This window comes from Dermacentor andersoni, chromosome 1 (assembly GCF_023375885.2).
Source record: "Dermacentor andersoni chromosome 1, qqDerAnde1_hic_scaffold, whole genome shotgun sequence".
In the NCBI taxonomy this organism is placed as follows: Eukaryota; Metazoa; Arthropoda; class Arachnida; order Ixodida; family Ixodidae; genus Dermacentor; species Dermacentor andersoni.
The window spans coordinates 85,734,029-85,757,827 of NC_092814.1; the positions used below are offsets into that span (position 1 = coordinate 85,734,029).

The 23,799-nt window shown below is 40.7% G+C and overlaps 2 protein-coding genes across 4 annotated transcripts in view; one reads left to right on the forward strand and one right to left on the reverse strand.

Moving 5' to 3' along the window:
- LOC126543255 (tRNA methyltransferase 10 homolog C-like) lies at window positions 1–6,227 on the forward strand. The gene has a single exon (XM_055061694.2). The coding sequence runs from the start codon at window positions 125–127 to the stop codon at window positions 1,319–1,321; it is 1,197 nt and encodes a 398-aa protein (XP_054917669.2). The 5' UTR covers window positions 1–124; the 3' UTR covers window positions 1,322–6,227.
- A 5,060-nt stretch (window positions 6,228–11,287) lies between these two features.
- LOC126543766 (L-fucose kinase-like) overlaps window positions 11,288–23,799 on the reverse strand; it is a 98,586-nt gene continuing 86,074 nt past the window's right edge. For 2 of the 3 annotated variants that reach the window (XM_055061692.2, XM_055061693.2), the window contains 2 exons: window positions 20,237–20,460; window positions 16,067–16,854 (listed from right to left, as the gene is read on the reverse strand). In XM_055061692.2, the coding sequence (XP_054917667.2) occupies window positions 16,750–16,854; window positions 20,237–20,460 (329 nt within the window). In that variant the 3' untranslated portion in view covers window positions 16,067–16,749. Of the gene's footprint in view, window positions 11,356–13,731; window positions 13,886–16,066; window positions 16,855–20,236; window positions 20,461–23,799 lie in introns of those variants that run through there. The other variant, XR_011892490.1, reaches the window with a different exon arrangement.

Sequence of the window (23,799 nt, forward strand, 5' to 3'; positions counted from 1 at the left end):
GTCAGGCGCGAGTCGAGGTCAGTGGCAGTCACGCTGGTGAAGTTGGTTCCTTATTCTATGCGCTGGTCGCTATGCTGCTCGCGCCGAGGTTATAGAGGCTGAAAGCTGTACCGAGCCCTGTGTGATGCTTCGTTCATCTTTATTTCAGTTCAATACTTCCTGCATTAATGACGTACCGCGTGATAAGTGCTGGAAAGCTCTGGAAGTACTGGCCAAAGCCCCGTTGTGCACAGCTAAAAGATTTTGCTGTGCAGTGTCGACGCACAAACTCGTCGGTGAAGACGGACAAAATGACGAGAGTAAGGAAAACAACTGTGTGTACCGAACTGGCGACTTTCCCGACCTGGCGCATGACAGGAAATCGAAGGAAAGATTGCGGCTACTGCTGCGGCAGCATACACTAAGGCTTAAACATGGACTGCGAGCACCACAGGAATTGTCCCCTCAGGATGTGCTTGATTTGCTTGCATTGAGCTCGTTTCGTAAGAGATGCCGCCTGTTTGAATATCTATTCTACAAAGAGCAAAAGCGTTTGCGCCAGCACCGACAAGAAGTGAACTGTTCAGCATCAGTGACGGAGGACATACCATCTTTCAAGAGGGAATTTTTGCCGCACACAGCTGATCGTATTGAAGACTATGGCCTTTTCAGGAATAGTTTTCTCATCCGTATCCGATGGAGCACCATAAATAGATATTACGAGTCAAGGCAAATACCAGCAATACTGTTTGGCCAGAGTGTTGTGTTCGATCTAGGTTACGACGGCGTAATGTCTCTGAGAGAATGCAACAAAGCCGCCAGAGACCTGCTTGAGGCGTACGGGTGGAACAGATGCAGTAGCGATCCGTTTCACCTGCATTTTTGTAATGCATCTCCAAACGGAGCTACTGCGCGAATCTTGCAGGACGAGCTGTTCGCAGCATCTGAACATACAGTGTTGTCGGAGATTACACCAAGCAGCTACTTGGACATGTTTCCAAAAGAAAAGCTTGTGTATCTAACCCCGGACAGCGAAAACACATTGGATGTCTTTGATTACGATGCAGTATACGTAATCGGAGCGCTCGTAGATAAAGAGACTAAGGAAGGTGCTACTCGCGCCAAGGCAACTTCTGAAGGCTTGAAGACTGCACGGTTTCCACAGACGTTTACTTGGCACTGGGAGAAAGAAGTATCAAAACCGCTGCACATGACGGATGTTTTCAAGGTCTTGCTTGCTCTAAAGCGAACAAACAGCTGGAAATATGCGTTAAAGTACTTGAACTCTAAGGTGACTGTTCTGCAAGAATCGAGTAGCATTTGTGTTCCAACTACTCCATAGTGCCAAACCCAAGGGATTGCATAGTTTCTAGCTGCAATATTGAAGTGACGTTTTAAGCAGTGTTCTGAGCAGTGCAGTGTTGCCCTTGTGCAGAGTTCGTTTTGGAACTGAAATATGAAAGCAAAGCTGGAATTGTCAGTAGCTGTGTCAGGCAAACATAATTTGAATCAAACTTCATGAATAACTTGTATAATTATTTTCTTGACAATTTTGGGAACCAAAGTGTTTTTCCCCCAAATATAGTGTACTGCTAATTATGTGGCATTGGTTCATTTCAACTTGCTTTTAATTCAGCCTTGTACAAAATTTACCAAGATTTGCTTAAGCATTTTGGAGACTGCTCTTTCAATCTGAACCAATTCTGCATCTGCCATTGGAGTTTGCATATTGGAGTCTGTATGCAATTTTGCATTTGCTATTGTAGTATATATTGGAGTTGAATTCAAAGAGGTTGACTGTATCTCCTCTGAGCATAGGACTGCGTTATTTTTGGCAGGCTGCAAGATGTAATACCTCATGCTGGCAGAGTTTACATGAGCCTTCTTAATCATGATGCTCATTAGCCTGCTCCAGCTGGACTATTCCATGACAGTGTTTCAACTACCTAACACTTGGAGTGCAGAGCAACTTGGAGCCATTAACAGAATGAACCTGATGTGCTTGATTTGAGACTGTAATATATTGCTGGCTGAGTGACCAAACAGTCAACTGCCAATGTAGCTCCTTCAGTAGTACACTCATTACAGCTTGCATAGCTGTTCCGACATCAATGCACGTTTGCTTTCCATTTCATTTCAGTGCCAAATTCCAGCATTCGGAAATGAAATATTTCATTATCGTGAGCTGCTACTTACTGTGCAATCATTCTGATGAATTGGAAAGGGCCAACACCTGAATGTTACATGCATGCATCAAAAAAAGAAAAAAATCAGTACAGTGATTTTAATTGACAGTAGGTCAATTGTGACTGTTTCAAGCCTACAAACCTAGCTTTGATACATAGCTAGCTCAACACTGTTGCATAGCTAAATTTGCAACATTGGAAAGCTTCCTGAGCAATATTTGTTGAACAGTAGATGAAGTCACTTCTAAAATCTGCATAATAAGACTGCAGTGTTTATGTGTAGCATTCCAGCTGCATGTGCAGCTCATGTTTTAGACGTCGAATTCCAGAGCAGCTGATGTGTGTAGTGTGTAAGCAGTTGTGCTCTCTTTGTTTTTATCATGTTCTCTTGCTCATACCTCGAGTGTCCTGCCAAAATAGCTGCCACACTGATTTAGAGGCTATGGTGTTCTACTGCTGACCATAAGCCCGTGGGTTCAACTCCCAGCCACATTCCAAGGGGAATGTTATGCAGCAAGGCTTGTGTGCTGTGCTGTGGACGTACTCGAAAGAACTCCAGGTCATCAAAATTAATTCACAGTCCTCCATTATGGCAACTTTTGTAGCCCATTTGATTCTTCGAGACATTCACTCTTTGGGGTGTATATTTGTCCCACAACAATGATTGTCATCTGCCTTGCATGCGCACCTTTCTTGAAAACGCTGTGCTCGCTACTTTCCTGTCGAGAATGCTGTCACGCTGATAACACGTATGCCGTTTGCGACTTGGAGCACCAAGCTCGCAGCATTAAAGAAAGAAAATGCGAGCAATACGGATGACGATTATTGTTGTGGGACAAGATGTGCCTGAAAGGGTGCAAACTTTTTAAGTGTTAAGTGGAACAAATGAATTAGTCAGTCAGAATCCTGGCTGCTCATGTGACTTGCATTCTTAGCTGTTTGAATGCCATGAGTAAAGTGAAAACAGATGGTCTAGAGATGCAGTGCTTTGCCTATTAGCTGTTTGACTGCACAGTTTTTTTCCTGGCTGCTCCTCAGCCCCTGCCATTTTTCTTTGCATGTTGGTTTAGTCACATTTGTGCTACATAGAAGCTGGTTTTTTGTTGTCTCTTTCTGTCATTTCAGTATCTGAGAACAGAATATAATTTCCTTCATTTATCATAGTCTGGTTGGACAGGCCTGTCACAGTGTTCATGGACGTGGCTGCCCTTACAATATTCAGTCCCGGCTGTTCCTTTCTCTGTGTTAGTTTAGCGGACATTTCATGCTACATAGAAACTGGTTCTCTGTCATTGGTTTTTCCCGAGTCATAATTCATCAACGTTTCCTAATTTCTTCGCCTGTCATAGTGTGAAGTGGCCTGACAACACTATTTTGCTACTTCTTCAGTACTGAGACAGAGTGACAGAGCACCAAGACATTTGTGCCACCTGCTGTGAGAAATTTACCTTTCAAGTGTTATATGTGTTTAGATGACCTCCCATAGATAGCCGAACATGTATGCAGTGTTCTTTTTTTATAAGAGTTGCTTCTGGAAAGGCAGGGAGATCACTGAAATCACAAAACAAGTATACTCATAAGTGGCAGGGACTGTGCATGAGTGGGTACCCGAGTTATCTCGGGATTGACAGTGAAATGGTTAACGTAATGCTGAGAATCCAGGAGAAAGCATCTAACATGGTTTGTACAACAACCTTTTACAGGTCACTCTGAAGAGAGATTTCAAGTAATTAAACATACAGCTTACTTGACATTGTGAATGCGACCACTACTTTGGCCTTTGCAAAACTCGGAACTCCAATTCCATATTCTGCTCAGGCTGAATTCAAAGTTGCCTTACATAGGGGGGACTCGGTGAAAGAAATGTTTTGAAGCACTGGCCAGATTTTAGCAAAATCTAAGACATATTTACACCATTACTATAAACCTCTGTGCCATATTTCTTTATTTTGGTTCAATTTATAACTGGTACAAATGTTAGTCATAGTGCTTGCTTGGAAAAACTATCAAATTAATGGAGTGCGTGCGAAGTTGCAGCGCCTTAAGTTGTCTAAGGACAGCGCACATTGTGTTGAATGTGGAGGCTTTTTTATACTGTATCCTTTTTACCACTCCTTCAATTACACCAATTTTTTTCTCCTTCCACTCTGCTTAAAACATTATTTAGAAAATGTTATAAAGAGATCTGAGCCGGCAGTTGCCTTCCCAAATAAATTGTGGCCCATAAGCCATCTTGACATAGGTAAATATTGTGTAATAGAAACTATAGTTCTTTTAAATTCATACTTGGATGGCAAGATGCAAAATGAGAAAAACGAGTTTGTTTTGTTTCACTTGCAGCGACTATGTTTCTTGAAAAATACCATTAGCACATTTTAGGTCACTGTCTTAAACTGTGCATTTCTGCTGAGCAATATCTTCGAGCTTTGTGTATTTCAAGGCATATACTGTATTCAACTTGCAAAGGTGGCACATGAGCACATCCACCAACTTTATCTGATGATGCACAAGGAAGTTGTCCTTGCAGCATTACATTTGCCATTAGAGCCAAAAAGTAATGCTGATATCGTGACAAAATTAAATTCTGGCAACAGTCTCTGGCATGTCCAGAGTTGAGAGCTTCGTGTTTTTACATATGTTATAAATAAAATGGTAAGCATACAGTCAGCCATTGCTGCTTGCAGGATCATTCAAGTCACTATAGCTGGGCGGGCTTTTCATTAAGCTCGGCAAGTGTTCGTCACCTCACATTTGGTGTAGCAGAAAATTGTGTTTCGAGATCTCTCTCTAGCAACATTAAAAAGATTTGGCGTTTCCAATGGCAGGCTCGAATAGTGTCCAAGGCACACCTAGTGGCTCATTGTTGCTTGATATTGTGAAATGGTGTGGCCTTCCAGTCAAAATGTTGGTATCGCTTATGGCTAAGTCTTTTTTCAGCCACTTGACAGTTCTCATGTCTTTATGTTAGTCTCTTGGCAAGTTTGAAAGGTTGTGACACAAGCTCTTAACAATGGTTGATATGCACTGCTATAGTCATTCCTCACTGTGCAAGTTGAACATATCAGTTATTTTGACTGGTGCCATTGAAGTGATGCCAGTGAGTGAGTGAAAGTTGCTGGTTTTCTAAAGAAGCAATGCAAATAGTATTTTGCTAACATAATTTTGACTGTTAACTGAAAACCACAGAAATCTGACAAGGTGTCTTTTAATCCACTGTCTCCTCTTAAGTCTATCCCAACAGAGATATTTTTCTTACGACTAGGTGCAAGATGCTGTCAGTATCCAGTTTCCCAAATACTGCCTTTATACCTAGTAGCGCCAGCTGATGGTTGGTTCAAGTGACACTGCAAAAGATGGATCATGACATAAGTATAAGGGTGAACACAAACATTTACCTACTCGATACAAACTTACTACTGAATTTACTAAGCTTTAAGCTAAGTAAATTGAGGATTGACTGCAATATGGATTGAACATTTTCTCACTAAAAGAACAAAGTTCGTTACCGCTAACAATTGCAATTATTCAGATTCTCCTGTAACTTATTGTGTGCCTCGGGGCTCTGTATTGCACCCTCTTTTGTTACTCATTTACATAAATGGCCTGCCTAATACTATTTTATCCTCGGAATATCTCATTAATGGCAGTGTTTTAGAAAATGTTTTACGCTATAAATATCTTGGCATTAAATTTACCTCTGACCTTTCATGGTAGACTTATGTCAATTACATAAACAACAATGCCAATCGCATGCTTGGCTATCTGTGCAGAAACTTTTCCAAGGCACCTTCCCCTCTAAAACTCCTTTGCAAAACTCTGTTGGTTCTAAGCTCGAGCATGCCAATTCTGCGTGGGCATTGACATTCTTATTCATACTTTGGAATGTGTCCAAAATTGGAGCGCATGTTTCATTCCTTCAGATTATGCACGCACATCTAGTGTACCATTTATAAAAACAGCTTTAGGCCTTCCACCTCTTTGTTCACACGGAAGCTGTCTCGCTTAGTTCTTTTTCATAAAGTCTATCGCAATCTGCAATTAAAACATGATCTTTCAAAGCCATCCTACGTATCCAACAGATTTGATTACCAACACAAAGTACATGTTGCTTTCTCTCATACAAAGTTACCTTACAATTCTTTTATTCCAACTACAGGCCGCCATTGGAATATGAACCTGTCAACGTTTAACGCTAGAACGTTATCTAGTGAGGCGAGTCTAGCAGTCCTATTGGAGGAATTAGAGGGCAGTAAATGGGATATAATAGGGCTCAGTGAAGTTAGGAGGCCAAAAGAAGCATATACAGTGCTAAAAAGCGGGCACGTCCTGTGCTACCGGGGCTTAGCAGAGAGACGAGAACTAGGAGTCGGATTCCTGATTAATAAGAACATAGCTGGTAACATACAGGAATTTTATAGCATTAACGAGAGGGTGGCATGTCTTGTTGTGAAACTTAATAAGAGGTACAAAATGAAGGTTGTACAGGTCTACGCTCCTACATCTAGTCATGATGACCAGGAAGTCGAAAGCTTCTATGAAGACGTGGAATCGGCAATGGGTAAAGTCAAAACAAAATACAGTATACTTATGGGCGATTTCAATGCCAGGGTAGGCAAGAAGCAGGCCGGAGACAAGTCAGTGGGGGAATATGGCATAGGCTCCAGGAATAGCAGAGGAGAGTTATTAGTAGAGTTTGCAGAACAGAATAATATGCGGATAATGAATACCTTCTTCCGCAAGCGGGATAGCCGGAAATGGACATGGAGGAGCCTGAATGGCAAGACTAGAAATGAAATAGACTCCATACTCTGCGCTAACCCTGGCATCATACAAGATGTGGACGTGCTCGGCAAGGTGCGCTGCAGTGACCATAGGATGCTAAGAACTCGAATTAGCCTAGACTTGAGGAGGGAACGGAAGAAACTGGTACATAAGAAGCCAATCAATGAGCTAGCGGTAAGAGGGAAAATAGAGGAATTCCAGATCAAGCTACAGAACAGGTATTCGGCTTTAACCCAGGAAGAGGACCATAGTGTTGAAGCAATGAACGAAAATCTTATGGGCATCATTAAGGAGTGCGCAATAGAAGTCGGTGGTAACGCCGTTAAACAGGAAACCAGTAAGCTATCGCAGGAGACGAAAGCTCTGATCAAAAAACGCCAATGTATGAAAGCCTCTAACACTACAGCTAGAATAGAGCTGGCAGAACTTTCTAAGTTAATCAACAAGCGTAAAACAGCGGACATAAGGACCTATAATATGGATAGAATTGAACAGGCTCTCAGGAACGGAGGAAACCTAAAAGCAGTGAAGAAGAAACTAGGAATAGGCAAGAATCAGATGTGTGCGTTAAGAGACAAAGCCGGCAATATCGTTACTAATATGGATGAGATAGTTCAAGTGGCTGAAGAGTTTTATAGAGATTTATACAGTACCAGTAACACCCATGACGATAAGGTGAGAGAGAATAGGCTAGAGGAACTTGAAATCCCACAAGTAACACCGGAAGAGGTAAAGAACGCCTTGGGAGCTATGCAAAGGGGGAAGGCAGCTGGGGAGGATCAGGTAACAGCAAATTTGTTGAAGGATGGTGGGAACACTGTCCTAGAAAGATTGGCCGCCCTATATACACAATGCCTCATGACCTCAAACGTCCCGGTATCTTGGAAGAACGCTAACATAATCCTAATCCATAAGAAAGGGGACGCCAAAGACTTGAAAAATTATAGACCGATCAGCTTACTGTCCGTTGCCTACAAAGTATTTACTAAGGTAATCGCAAATAGAATCAGGAATACCTTAGACTTCTTTCAACCAAAGGACCAGGCAGGATTCCGTAAAGGCTACTCAACAATAGACCATATTCACACTATCAATCAGGTGATAGAGAAATGTGCGGAATATAACCAACCCTTATATATAGTCTTCATTGATTACGAAAAAGCATTTGATTCAGTCGAAACCTCAGCAGTCATGAATGCACTACGGAATCAGGGTGTAGATGAGCCATATGTAAAGATACTGGAAGATATCTATAGCGGTTCCACAGCCACCGTAATCCTCCACAAAGAAAGCAACAAAATCCCATTAAAGAAAGGCGTCAGACAGGGAGATACGATATCTCCAATGCTATTCACAGCATGTTTACAGGACGTATTCAGAGACCTGGAGTGGGAAGAATTGGGGATAAAAGTTGATGGAGAATACCTTAGCAACTTGCGTTTCGCGGATGATATTGCCTTGCTTAGTAACTTAGGAGACCAATTGCAATGCATGCTCACTGACCTGGAGAGGCAAAGCAGAAGGGTGGGTCTGAAAATTAATCTACAGAAAACTAAAGTAATGTTTAACAGTCTCGGAAGAGAACAACAGTTTACGATAGGTAGCGATAGGTAGATAGGGAAGTTTAGTAGGGGGCGGCAGAAAGTTAGGTGGGCGGATGGCATTAAGACGTTTGCAGGGACAACATGGCCACAATTAGTACATGACCGGGGTAGCTGAAGAAGTATGGGAGAGGCCTTTGCCCTGCAGTGGGCGTAACTAGGCTGATGATGATGATGACCTCAAATGACTGGAACCACCTACCCACATCTATTGCCGAACTGACTGATGTAATTGCATTTAAAGCTGTAGCTGAATGTTATTTATACTCTTGGCAGCCGCATTATTTTTGTTCTTCACTGTGCATAATTGTTCCCCCACTCCCTTCTTTAACGCCTTTGGGCCTTGAAGGTATTGAAATGAATAAATAAGTTAACACCGCAGGAGCTTGAATGTTGCTGTCACTCACCACTTTGCATTGTACAGCACCAGATACAGCTGGTTCCTTCATTGGTACAATTCACAACCCTCGTAAATGCCTTTAAACCCTGACCCTGCGGCTCATGCTGTGCTGTTCGAGTCATTTGCCAATACCCCTCACCTCATTTGCCTTCATCACATGGTGTAATTTGCAATTTCCCAACTTGTGCACTGGCAGATTAGTAAATTTCCAGTGACTAGTTGATTTACCTTTTTCAGTGACTTTGTTCACTAATAATGTGTTCAAACAGTGTACCTGCATATAATAAAATCAGGGTCATGGTTCCACTTGCTGTACCTTTCGGTCCAACCTACAAGGTCCTCTCACTTATCTTAGGTTTATACTCGTGGACAGCAAAGCGGTTACTGTTTGGAGGCAATATTGTTCATAAGTTTTCAGTCCATTAAATTGAGGCTATGGTTATCAGTTGGCAGATGGTTTCAGATCGGCTGGTTTACAGTTGGAGTGATTTCCTTTCATTATGAAGGCCTTGGACAGATATACATTTACAATAATATGGCTCTGTAGTGGAAGTTATGACTAGTGTCAGCCAATAAGGAACGCATTCATTTGAATGCATGTGTCCCAGAATATTCCTTGCTCTCTCTGGAGCACAGCCTTGAGTGCAGTCTTGAATGCTCGAAGCACGGCTTGTAGCTTCAACTCTAGTGCGAAATTATAGTGAAACAAGTGGCCAACACATGCATGGAGGCAAGTAATGTTTTTTTCAAAGCGAAGCTGTCCATGCCTTTTCCTTCAACTTTTCCACTGCTGCTGCTGCTGCCTGGCACACCACATCAGGGGGTGGTTCAAAGTATGTGTATACACGACAGGAGCGTTGCAAAGAGGAAAGGCGACGTGAGCAACTCGCTTGGACCTTTGCACCATGTCAAATGTGCACAATGCCCTTTGGAGCTCCCTGGGAGTAACCACATTAGCCTCCTGACAGCTGTAATTATCCATGACCCCCCACAAAAGCACTGTAGAAATTGCAGTGTTTACCTTTTTACTAACATGCAAGTCCAGAGGGAAGCTACATAGAATAGTGGAGAAGAGGGGGAAGAGGAAGCAGAGAACAGTTAGAACTGCTGCTGTCGCGGAATGAGTGAACAGCCTTGCCACTCTTCGCTCGCAGTTCCCATACGGTGGGGGGGGGGGGGGTGAGATAGTAAGGAAACGCTACTACTAAAGACATGACAGCGGCCGCAGGCAAGCAGGACTAATTTAAGTTCCAGGTATAGTACGGTACATTTCTGCTATTTCTGAAAAATAAGCACCATGCAAATACATTAAGTGAACAACTTACACAGGGCAACAGAAGCATAGCCACATTAAAGCACACTGTAGGGTCTAGGAGACACTATAGAAGCGGCCACACGTCAAATCAACACTTCTGTGCCTGCCGCGATAGCTTTGCGGCAATGGCATTGCTCAAGGTCGTGGGTTTGATCCCGACCGCAGCAGCAGTATTTCAAAGGCGGGGAGATAAAAAACCCTCGTGCACTTAGATTTAGGGCCATCTTAAAGAACACCACAAATTCAGAATCAATCCCGAGTCTGCCACTACGGTGTGCCTTATAATGCGATTGTGGTTTTGGCATGTACAGCCCCATAATAAAGTTTAATATTTTTGCCATGATGCGATGTGCCATGCGAGGCAATGAATGAGTTGTTGTGAAGTACGGCCACAACAACGCCTCTAGCAAACACCTCCCCCTACGAGTTCTGTGACAAACAGACAAACAGCAGTGGTGCATGCAAGGTAACATTTAACATGAGCTCATCACTCTTGCGTTTGACTAAATGTTGAAGAAAGTAAACATTTGCCATCAAGATCACTTCTAATTATGGTCAATCAAAGCAAACAGGACAGAAAGCTTCGCTTACATCGATTCCCACAGTGCATGGCATCTGCATAATTTTATGCTCTATCAATGTCATGCACACATTTCATTGCATTCCCCATGATCTTGTGCTATGAAAAGATGGGTACAAGATGTTAAGCTGACCACACCCAATTGTGTGCACTGGAGCTCGCTGTAACAACTTGCCTAGCAATTGTTTTTTTCTTATTGCATTAATGGTGCCTTATGAAAGTATTAACTTCTATTAGATCTGCTAGACCTATCCTTGATGAGCTCTAAATGCACAGTTGGACCCACTTTGTTTACAGAGAAGCTGACCCAGAAGATTTTTACTCATCACAAATGTGGTGCATATTTTTCTGTCATTAAATGACAAGCCTGAACATACTTCTTCCAAAAGAAACTGATGGCTCTGTTACAAGAACAAAGTATTAACCACAAAAGTGTTCGCCAAGTGATGTTTGAAATGCACTTTATTGAGGCCATTGTCTCTCCATAAGGCACAGGTACCACAGAGGGCATACTGAAAAGCAGATAATTTCTCTTATTAACGCTCTTGCAGAAAAGAGACAAAGGACAGCAGTTTTGAAGTATGGCATGGTAGTGCTTAGTGATGCAGTAGGGTGGAGCTCCATTAGCCACGCTAGTGTTCCATTTAATAAAGATTCAATTGTAAGTGTAGCTCTTGTTTGTGTCTGCGTTATTCAGATTGTGATCAATCTTTTTGCACTACAATTTGTTATAGACAGCCATACTAACAAGCTTTATTTCCTGTTGTTTTAAATTTTATTCCACAAGTGACGACAGTTTCTCTTTTAACATGCCATAAGTTGAGACTTGCTTTCAAAGTCAAAGTTTATATAGCATGCCTTCATCACCAGTAACAACTTTTTTAAAGGAAACACATTTGCCATCAATATTTTAGCACTGGCTGCAAAAGCCTGCATGTCATGCTTTGTGTCCTGGTCCCAAATTGCTCGAGGAGCGAATTTGGAATTCAGTTTGCCAAAAGAAATGTTTATCAAGAAAATGTTATGAGGCCTCTATGCTAAAAATTTCATTTGTCTTGTCCTGCATTACTACCTATCTCAACTGCATATATTCGCAACCACCACATCTCCACAGGGATGTCATCATTTCATGGATGCCATCTTAAAGAGAAATATCGGCACATTAGCAACAATCTGCCAAGCAGCAGTTTAGGTGATGAGGGCTTCATTTTGCATGGTACTTTTAACTTTATGAAGCTGCTCTACAGGCTATGGAAAATGTCATAAGACAAGTAGTAACTGCACATTTTATATTACAAAATTTTATATAAAAAATTAGAGCGCTGCTGCTAGAGCATGAAAATTTTTTTTTCTAAGCTAATAATGCTTCAGAACAATGAAGATGTTTGTGTTCGCAAAATGAACCTGTTTTACAGATTTGTAAAGACTCGCATGGATAACACTACTAGGTACAAGAAAAACCAACACACGAGAATGACTACAACTTGACATGGCTAGGCTGGGTTTGTCGCCCTCTCCACAAGAAAATTACTTTGTTTATCTCTTAATGTAAGGGTGCAGTTTCGTCCTCTTTGCCAACAGCAGCCTAATTAAGTTCATTGCAAATGAGATTGGTTGATAATATTCATAAATTTGAATATACATAACGTTTGGTACACACAGGATAGAACGAAATTTATCTCCTAATCAATTCTATCTTTTGAAGTCATACAGTATACACCCATTAAAAAAAATTCAGTTAAGCCAAATCTCTGCATACGCTAAACAGTGTGCAAGTGCTTGGTTGGTTTCCACTTAACACGAACTGCCCATATGGTTAAGCTAAGCCTTCACAGCAGTCCCCTACCTTGCACACTAGATAACACCCAGTGATTAAGACACACCGAAAATCTTCCAGGAGGTTTTTGGGAAAATTAACTGAATTGAAACTCAACTGGTCGCGTTTACTAACGACTTGTTTTCCATTTTGGACTGTTCATCACTTGTGGATTGCATTTTTTTAGATTTCGCGAAAGCATTTGATACTGTATCTCATCAACTACTACTTCTGAAGCTTAGTAAACTAAACCTAGATACTAATCTGATGAAGTGGATCGAGTGTTTTTTGCGGGGCCGTACCCAGTACGTTTCAATTAATGACTGTGACTCACCTGCATGCCCCGTAACATCCGGAGTTCCCCAAGGCTCCGTACTAGGTCCTCTGCTTTTTCTAATTTATATTAACGACCTTCCTGATTCCATTGACTCACAAATTACTCTATGCTGATGATTGCGTAATATATAGACAAATATCTAAACCTTCTGATGCAGCCATTCTTCAATCTGATCTGGATAACATCTCCACTTGGTGTCACACCTGGTCTATGAAACTAAATATTGGTAAGTGCAAAGCAATGAGAATAACGCGCACGCCTAACCAGTCTTCGTGCACCTACTTCCTTAATAACTCTTCTTTAACTTCAGTCTCTGATTATAAGTATCTTGGCGTATACATTACTGCCAACCTATCATGGAAAAAGCACGTTGAACATATCACTAATAATGCTAACCGCACACTTGGTTTCCTTCGCCGTAATTTTTCCCTGGCTCCTGTGTCCTTAAAACTACTTCTATATAATACTCTTGTGCGCCCGAAACTAGAATATGCTTCTTCGGTTTGCGATCCTCACACCAAATCACTCATACAAGCCCTCGAATCCATCCAAAATCGTTCTGTTCGTTTTATACTCTCTAACTATTCTCGTTCAGCCAGTGTAACGCTAATGAAGAAAACATTAGATCTTCCTGACCTTTCCTTACGCCGTCGTATTTCTCGATTATGCCTCTTTCACAAAATATATTTCACCTCTGACACTCTTAAGCAATCACTCTTTACAACTCCTACTTACTTTTCATCCTGCATGGACCACCGGTTCAAAGTTGGCGTGCCAAGCTGCAGGACTAATCTTTATTTTGATTCGTTTGTTCCGAAGACAAGCGCGGACTGGAACCACCTTCCTGCCTCCGTCGTGTCCATCGCAGTACCCGAAGTCTTCAAGTCTGCTGTATACGATCACCTTCATTAAGCTTCCTGCTAAAAATGTATTCGCGTATAGCCATTTGCATTTTTGTACACCCACTCCTCTCTGTAACGCCGAACGGCCCTGAGAGTAAATAAATGAAATGAAATGAAATGAAACAGTGTCGTCTTCTGCCTGAAACAGGACAGCAATGGGAAGAACAATTGCAAGGAAACCAGGATCTGGTATAAGTGGTTGAAGTTGAAGCTTATTGTAGCCTTTTTTGAGTACATTGCATTTTTACACTTTTCGGGACCCAATAAAATTGTTAAAGGGTGTTAAAGTGTTGCAAGAAAGCTTTGTGTGGAGCGCCATATTTTGAGTGCTATCATAGCGGCAGTAGACTGCTGCAGTAGTTTGGATAGCATCAGTGGAGGAAGAGTACTATCTAAGAGGACTATAATCTAAACAATCTTTTTTACAAAGTTCCAAGGAGTGAAATGAGCAGTTTCATAATAGTACATAAACAATTATTCCTTGCCATACAAGGTTCCCTGAGATCTCTGTTTTAAACATGTTTTTGAGTATTTCAGGTCATAAAATAAAATACTGGTACTGTTACAAAAACATATGCAGCAGCAGGACATATTTCGAATCCTGAATTTTTCATCAGTTTTGTTGGATCTACAAATGTAGACACCATGCTGGAAATCTAAAAAAAATAAAAAAAATATGTGAAGCACAGAAGCCATGTTGACTATTTCATGCACAAATGTGTTTAGGAAACAGATAGCTACTTCAGAAATTTGCCTAGTGCAAACGATTACTGTCAAAAATTAAATGGAACCCGTTACACGATGACACTGCACTGCAGCAAAGATGTGGACACCTATCTTGTAACTTTTTTTATGGACTGATTCATGGGGTTTAATGTCTCAGAGAAACACTAGGGTTACGAGAGATGACGCAGTGGAGAATTCCAGATTAATTTTGACCACCTGGGGTTCTACAATGCGAAACTGTATGAGCATTTTTGCATTTCACCCTCGTTGAAATGCTGCCGACATAGCCAGCGATCGAACCCACAACCTGCTTAACAGCAGAATGCCATGGCCACTAAGCCGCTAGGGTAGGTGTAGCATTTTTGACTAACGTACATGGCACATAACCAAATTTAGAGCACAGGTTTAGTCTTACAATGGTTGCAGTGCATTTAAGACATTATTTTTGTGAGCTTCTAATATTGAGGTGGTTTCTTAGCCTGTACAATTGCACACACAGTGCTTGAAGGGCTTATGCATAAAAGTAAGAAAATTTTCTTCTGTAATCTTTTTGCTCAAATTTGTGTGGCTATTGCATCACTGTATACAGTAGTATGAAAAAAAAAATGCTCACAGAAAGTCCTCTGTCAACTGTGCTTTTTATCCAGCATGAAGCACTCAATCTAAATCTATCATGAACTTTTTTTCAGGAAGAAAATGGATTATATTAGTAAAAGAAAAAAATTTACTACCGAGTGACTGCACCCACAAGTATGGTTCTGTAGAGCTTTCTTTCAGGAGACCGACTATTATAAGAACCAGTCAGGATTGGCATAATCGCTGTTTTGTAAGAATGGAAGTTCCATGATGAAATAAAACAAGACACCGACCACAAAAGATGAATTACGATTAACATTTCAGCTTCCACATGGGAGCCTTATTCACAAACATGTATACAAACACTAAAGGTAAATAATGAAGTTCCATTATTTATCTTCACTGGATTGTCACCCAATATGGTCTTACATTTCACATGTGCAATATGATAATTTGGAGTTTGAATGTCTTCCATAGTCATGCAGCTGAGTAAATCAGATTAGGTATTAAACACACCGACATATAAAGAAACAACATTGAAACAGGACATTGATGAAGAACTAAAAACCAAATGAAGTCTGATGCTTCTGTTATGTCACGCCACCACTTATTCAAGTTCATGGTGTGCACCAACCAGCAAAATTTTTCTCACTACGAATTTTCATTATGCACATGCTTTCAGGTATCCTAACTTTTTGATAGCTGTACTATATGTTTTATGGTTTGCAATTTTAATATGCTTCAATTCCATCTTACCTGAAACAACACTTGGTAATGTGGTTGTGGGATCTTTCAATTTTCTTTTTGTAAAAAAAAGTTTGGAGTGATGTCACTAATCATTCATCAAGACATTGATTAGACCAGCATAGGACAGTAGCATATCTTTATTGTTGGTGGCATACATTACTAGCTACAGCAGTTATATGTGAACTGCACAGTATGTATTATGCACTGAAACACTAATCTGCATGGTGTCCTGATATATTCACTTGCAGCTTTCATTCACAGTGGTTCAGGAAAAAAAGGAGGTATATGCAGTGATAAAATGAATTTTATATTGATAATGGAGAAAGTTTAGAATTCAGTTGTGCTTGGGCTTCTAGTAGCTGTGAATACTGAGAAAATAAATGATATGTTCTGTAGTCACTCAATGAAACTACTGAAAACTGCTTCTCTTGGGCTGGCAAAGACTTGAAAAAAAAAGCAGGCTGTCACTATTGACAAGAAATGTAGAAAAAGGACTGATAAAGGCACTTTAAGATGTGCTTCACAGATGCTAGGATCCAGCTTTATCATAGCAGCATACCAGTACTATATCCACCTGTAAAATGCTGAAAATTCATAACAAAGACTAGGCTGCAGAGTTTATATGTAAAGGCACCAATAGAGTATGTATTCTTGAAAGCCCTTGGAATGTATTGTTTTGTCTTGAGCTGTTTGTCTTGAGCTACAAAAATGAATAAAAGATTACAAAAGTATGGGCACTGAAAGGCCGCTTCTCTGTATAACTGTACAACAAGGCCACTAAGTAGCCACTATGCACATGGACCTAATGCACAGACACAAAGGGAACTTCTATGTTGCTTTCATTGATGCTTAGTCTCAAACCAGTCATGTCAACTTCCACCATGTGTACAGTAACCTTTGACATTCCCTGCAAAATGAAGAAAAGGAGGATGCAAAGAAAAAGAATGTCCCACAAGCAGCCTGATATTATGATGCTACGATTTAAAACGACCACTAAAATGGAGCACATGATGACATTTTTAGCAGAGCTACTGCATGCCAAACACGTTTCTGGTGAAAACAACATGTTTAGAAAGCATAGACAACAACTAGCCCAAAACAAGTTCTCCTGGAGCAACTACAGTTCATTTTCCCCTACTAAACACTGAAGTGCAAGCACGTACAGTTGAGCCCACGTTTACCAGCCCTATGAAAAACTGCCAGTTATTGTTCATAAAAAAATGGCTTAACCATCAAAATAGTATGTACTAGGACAATGGGATAATGTCTCAAGCACTGTGAAGCCTGATTACATGTGCCAAGAAGTGACACAGGCATGCAAGACAATTAACTGCCTTGCTGAATACAAAGACACTGTGCTAGGTGCCTAGAGTATGTTAGGAAAACAAATGGAAAAGGAACATTCAAGCACTCACATAAAGGCTGAGTGAACGATGGAATATCAAACAGAAAGGGAGGGAGAAAAAAGAAGCATAAACTATTCAGTCCACCCACCAAGCTACAGCAAGAGCACATCAGCTGTTGATGTCTAAAGGTATCATGCATTGAATAATCAGATATGCCATATTACATGGCCACAACATTGTCTAGCAAGACTTAGTTCCTGTGGATACAATCACTGGTGTTGCAGAATGGTTCAGAATGGTTGCAGAACTAAATTCCTCATTTGTCAGCTTCTGCACCTGGTGCAACACTTGCCAAATGAAAATAAATTTTACTAAAACTGTGATAATGTCATTTTCTAATAATGCCTCTCCTTCATTGATCAATTACACTTTCAACGACTTATCCTTGCACAGGGTCTCGGAATACAAGTATCTTGGCGTCACATTTACCACTAACATGTCCTGGTCAAAACACATTTAATTTCATTTGCACTAAAGCAATCCGGAAGCTCAGGTATTTGAGGCGCAATTTCAACAATTCTCCAAAGGAAACTAAGTTACTAATGTATAAAACTTTAATTCGCCCAATCCTAGATTATGCTTCTCCTGTCTGGAACCCTCATAAGCAGCGCGACATTAAGTCCATTGAGAGCATACAACGAAAATCTATTAGGTTCATATATCGTCACTACGATCACTATTTTTCACCCTCTCGTGCCTTATCTTCTCTGAACCTAACCCCTTTATCCGTACGCCGTCACATTGAGTCATTGAAGTTTCTGCATGGTATCGTCAGTTTTTCTTATCGTGTCTCGCATCCCATATATATTCCTTCAGACATTCCTCGGTCAAGTAGGAGTCACCATAGCCTTAATATTAAGCTTTACTTTGCTCGAACTAATAAATTTAAATACAGCTTTTTCCCACGTGCTATTGAATTCTGGAACTTAATTCCCTGAACAATTAGGTCACTGCCACTAAATGATTTCATGTTAAAAGCTAACTGCACCTGATTTTATGTATTTTCTTGTTGTTACAGTGTATTGACTCATTCTCATTTTGTACTGACTCTCAGTGCTGTTATTTTGAGTTTCATTTGTGTCATCTGCCTTATTTCTTGTGAATTTTTAATATGTTATTGTTTACTTGTTTTTTGTATGACTTCTTTTTGTCTAACCCACTCCTGCAATAGCCCCATAAAGGGGCTGCAGTATGTATAAATAAATAAATAAATAAATAAATAAAATGGTGCCATGAATGAAAGGATCATCCATTAAATTCTAGGCTTGAATACTGACGAAGGAATGTTGGCATCAATAAAGATTTGCAACCAGAAACCCTGAGTATAACAGAAATGAGGTGTTATTCTACCTGAAGAGCTTAGTGTTTTGTTGACCACCACAAATTCTACTGGAAAAAATAAATTAATGGATTTTTGCATTGGTGTTTTTATTACACCCATCTCTCCACACATATTTATTTATGCTCTGAGCACTGTATTTCGTGTGAACGCTGAATACAGTGTTGGAAAAAAGTGTGTTTAGGCACCCCCATTGTGAAACGTATGCCCTATAACTTAAAGAACATTACTTTATGATTCACACAGTTTATTAAATTCTTGCATCTTATATAGCTTTTTGAGTAGGAAACAATACCGTGAGATGTAACACAAGAAAACTAATTTTTTTGACAACATCACAAAAATGTTCTCTGCAATTTGGGAGTGTAGACTAGCTGTTACTAATGTTTTCAGATCAAATGAAAACATGCCAGCTAAAGCATAGAGTTTCCTACAATAATTACTAGAGGGAACTCTGGCACTGCAATCGTTCAGCCACCATAGGAATGATGGGAAGTACATGGATTTGTCTGATCTTCGTGCTTGTGGATTCAGACATTCTTGTGGCTTTGCTTATTACGCTTTATGTGCCTTCATTGTCGTAAATTTCAGAGCAATTTATACTTTTCAAAGTGCAGAAGACACTGCAAACACGCACAATCACTACTAAGTTCAACGGTTCAGCTTCTCGAGGTGGTCAAATCGAAATGCGCCAAGCGTCTGAAGGCACTGGCTTGCCAGCGATAAATTCATAAGGGCATTTTATGTCACTTGTCGATGAATGTGTCCGTGGCGTAATGGTTCCAATGTCGGGCTTCTGTGCTAGAGGTCCTGTGTTCGAATGCTGCCGTCGGAAAATTGTAATAATGTTTATTTAATTATTTATTATACAGTAGTTTGTTGAAAGTGATGAGCTTACGAAGTCACACAGCCATTTGAAGCCAAATGGAAGAAGTTTAGGCAAATCCATGTACTTCCCATAATTATCATGCTTTACTACCGCAGACACTAGTGCCAGAGCTCCCTATAGTAATTATTGTATGAAATTCTATGCAGAAACCATCTTTACACACTATGAGACAAAGCCATGTGAACAATGTATTTGATCGCAGATCTCGGAAACAAATATTTGCAAATTAGTGCTACTCTTTGGATTTCTGCCAAATGGGTATGGCTTGGACTCATTGGCTTTAATCGTGCAAATAAAATATGTCAATAATATTATTGATATTAATTGTCATTAACAAATCATTAATATCAACAGATTAATTACTAGTTAATGGCAATTACCACACAATGCCAGACACTACCGTGAGCAATGTGCTGCTGAAAAAAACTAAAAGAACACAAGAAGAAAACTTTCAGCTCAAAACTTCTGCAGTGTTTTTACGAGTTACTTTTTGCTGAAACATTTGGTCTATTACCCACTCTGTTGCTAATCATAACTTTGCAAGAAGTTATGTGAACATGCATCCCCACTATTACCAAGAGTGTAAGAGTGGTGTCGACGTGTGCTAGTTTGGTGGAGCTGTAAGGTTGTCAGAAGAAAGCATAAGTTCCCTTGCCTGAGTGTCATTCAAAAGTCTCTGCATGAAGCCTGCCTGGTGGGGTTGTTTGGTGAGGGCACACAGGAAACCACCTCCGCCTGCACCTAGCAGGAGCTGGCCGTGGACATGCGGCCGCAGAAGCCCCATAAGGCGCCCAACAAACGTTGGCTCACATCCAGCAGCCAGCACTTTCTTTAGCTGCCAGTAGTGGTCCAGCCATTTTCCAATCGCCTCCAGATCCCCTGGTTGCAAAATACTCAATGAAGCACTGAAACTATAAGCTTTGTACAGGTATATAACCAACTTCACTGTGGCCAATTCCATGGAACAACAGAAAGCTGAGCTAGTTGGTAAGGATTCATTATGCAACCCTTTGCAGTCAACCAATTGCAATCAACTTCTGCAAGCTCAACATTTTCACCTAAGTTTATGATGCTTCCTCCAGTCGCAGGCATCCATGGCCAGTGAAAGTTGGTCATCAAGTAGTGCAATTGCTTTTTATGCTCAGAAAGCAACATAGTAGCCAGTAAGCACACATGCACGAATACTCAATTTGAAGGCAGAAGTAAAATTCAAGGAACACTGAAGACGTAGTAGCTACCGTGAGACCATAACTATGCAAACCATACCTATATGTCAGAAGGAAAAAAAATATCAAGCACATAGTAAGCTGCAATACTTGGGCGTTCAGCTTAAATGACCAAATGTCATGTCGCCAGCAACATTGTTCAATAGCAATATAGTTCAGGTAAGGAGTGTTGGTTTCTTTTGCTGCTGGGTGTACCATGGACACAAAGAGGTAAAAAATAAAAATAAATAGTGACTTCATCCTGCTTTTGTAACTAACATCCTCAGTCCCATGGACAACCTCAGTGCCTACTGAAGCCAACGGACATGAGAATTTTGAATGTCATGCTTGTGTGCCACTGCCATGTCATGTGTTTTCATGATAATCGAGAAACTTTTGTGCAATACGATAGGTGATACTGGGTGCAGTAGATTCAGAAAATTACACTTCACAGGAACACTTGAATGAAACAAGCATTTATATTGTGAGCCTATAAAAAAAAGCTGAGAAAATGCACAAGGCATATGTGCATGAACAGTTCATTGAGAAAAGAAGCAAAATGAGGCACATCTGTTTATACCTCACAATCAACAGAGCTAGCTATTGTAAAGCAGAAGCCTATAATAAAAATATTATGCTTTAAATCTTTTGCAGTATAATATGTACAACAAAATTTGACAAATTATTTCAGAATTTGTAAACCAGATTTATATTTCTCCTATAATGTAGGAGGTACTGAGGTCATATCAATGACCTTTAACATTTTGGCGCTTAATATTTAAATGATCATATTAAGGAAGTGGTCGATTCCCAGGGAGTTCGATGGTGACTGGCTTTATGAACACTAGAAGTGTAGCTGTAACAGAGGCATGAGATAAAATTGTGTTTTGATTAAGAAGATAGGGACAAAAAGTTCACACTGACTACTATGGCCTTCTTCAACCACAAATATAAAATGGTATTTTACATCATGTTCATCTCACACATCTGCTATCAAATTCACAGTTAGCTGGGTGTCTTCTTGCTGCAGTGCCAAGAATATTGTGTCAAATGCAGCTGCCAACCAATTTTTCAGACAATGAAAATAAGGACATCTTTATTGCACTGCCACTAATCCCATGTGTGAGCATAAGTATAATGATGACTAAAATTTTGGAAGCCTTGTAACTTATTTGATTTTTCTGACTTTGCACAATGGTGTGCAAATCTGGCCATTATGACAAGCAGGAAGAGTGCTGTTCTTGTAGTAACACGTTACTAACGCCTTGAAATCAACAGTAGCAAGCAGTGTTGCCAACTAACAACCAGAAAACCTGCAGGTACAGCATTGAAAACAATGTAAAAACCTGGTAAATTAAAGCTACCATCACAAATATATTCAACACATACATTTTATAATGTCTACAGTTAAACCTCGATACAACGAAGAATTTAACTTTTCATAACCTCTTGTCCATGAAACACCATGTAAATATAACGAAGTGTGTTTGTACGCGATTTTAATATAACGAAATTTCGCTTCCGCAGCAAAGGAATGCCGAGACAGCAAATGGAAACTTCCGTGGACTCAGATGGTCAAATGATGGAATTACAAGCGCACCGCAAGCGCTTGCAAACGCACCTCTCAAATCGCGCGTGGCGCGACAAGGGCGACCGCCGAAGTGAAGCCGCGTCATGGTCAAGTGCGATAAGATCCTACCGCGCTCAGCGCACATTGTGCTTTAAGAGGAAGCTTTAGCTCGGGCCCAACTCCGACGCGGCCTATTCAAATACATGTAAAAACGCAAAAACGTTTTTATGAGATAACCCCTGGACCGATTTTGATGAAATTTGTTGCATTTGAAAGAGAAAGTTAAATTCTAGTGACTGTTGGAAGCAGAATTTCGATTTAGGGCTTGAATTTTCTTAAAACGATTTTCAAATATTTGACCGTTTGTAAAAAACAGAAGCACGAAGTTTACAAATTCATAGCTCTGCATAAAGAACTGATATCGCGGTTCTGTAAATGGCATCCATTAGATCATTCAAAGCGGACAAATTCAATATGTCATTTTACATCTTACGTGAATTTGTTGCGTTGGTTACAATGGTTTTGCAAAAGTTGTATTTCCCTATGATTAAATTTTTTTATGTTCATGTGTAACATATCAATTTTGTCCGCTTTAGATATACTATTAGATGCAATTCACAGAATTGTATTATCATTTTTAGTGGTTGAGTTACAGAGTTGTAAACTTGATAGTTTCGTTTTTTGAAAATTTTCAATTTTTGCCAATCTTTTATAAAAAATTGACGACCTAACTCAAAAATTCGAAACCAACAGTCACTAGATCTTAAGTTTTTCTTTTAAATGCAGCAAACCCCGTCAGATTTGGTGCAGTGGTTGCCGAGAAAAACGAATTCTCCTTTTACATGTATTTAGATAGGAGCACCCGAGCTAAAGCTTCCTCTTAAGTGCGAGTGAAAGAGCGCGAGGGTGAGAAAGAAAGCTGGTGGCTTCACGCACGAGTGCCGTCTCCCCGCGCGAGCAAAGGGAAAGAGGGAGAGGGCAGTGGATTCACAGTACCGCGATCAAGCGCGTGCGAAGGTGGCGAAGAGCGGGGGGGGGGGGGGGGGGGGGTAACTAGGCGCGTCGTGATTTCTGGCGCGCTGGTATGCGCGGCTGAGCGCATACGCAGCCGCGCGCACCCTGCTTCAGACGTAATCTGCCGCGTGTGCAAAGAGTGCATGGGCGTGCCAGACGGCGTGACATGTAAGCTGTGTTCCCGCGCGTTTATATTCAAGGTTGCGTAATCTTGAGGTTCGGTGACCCATTGGAGCGAGAGGCAGACGAAACATTGACAGCGTCGTCCCAGTACAGGCGACCGCGGGGGCGGAGTGCATGCGAAAGCGTGGCTGGCTTCGCTTAATTCGTACCGCCTATGTGAAAATATCGCCGACGTGGCATGAAACCTTATCATTCTTTGCAAAAAAAAAAAAAAATTATGGGGTTTTATTTTACATGCCAAAACCA

What these genes read in the sequence shown, in the direction of transcription:
- LOC126543255 (XM_055061694.2), top strand. Translation starts at nt 125, where the DNA reads ATGCTTCGTTCATCTTTATTTCAGTTCAATACTTCCTGCATTAATGAC.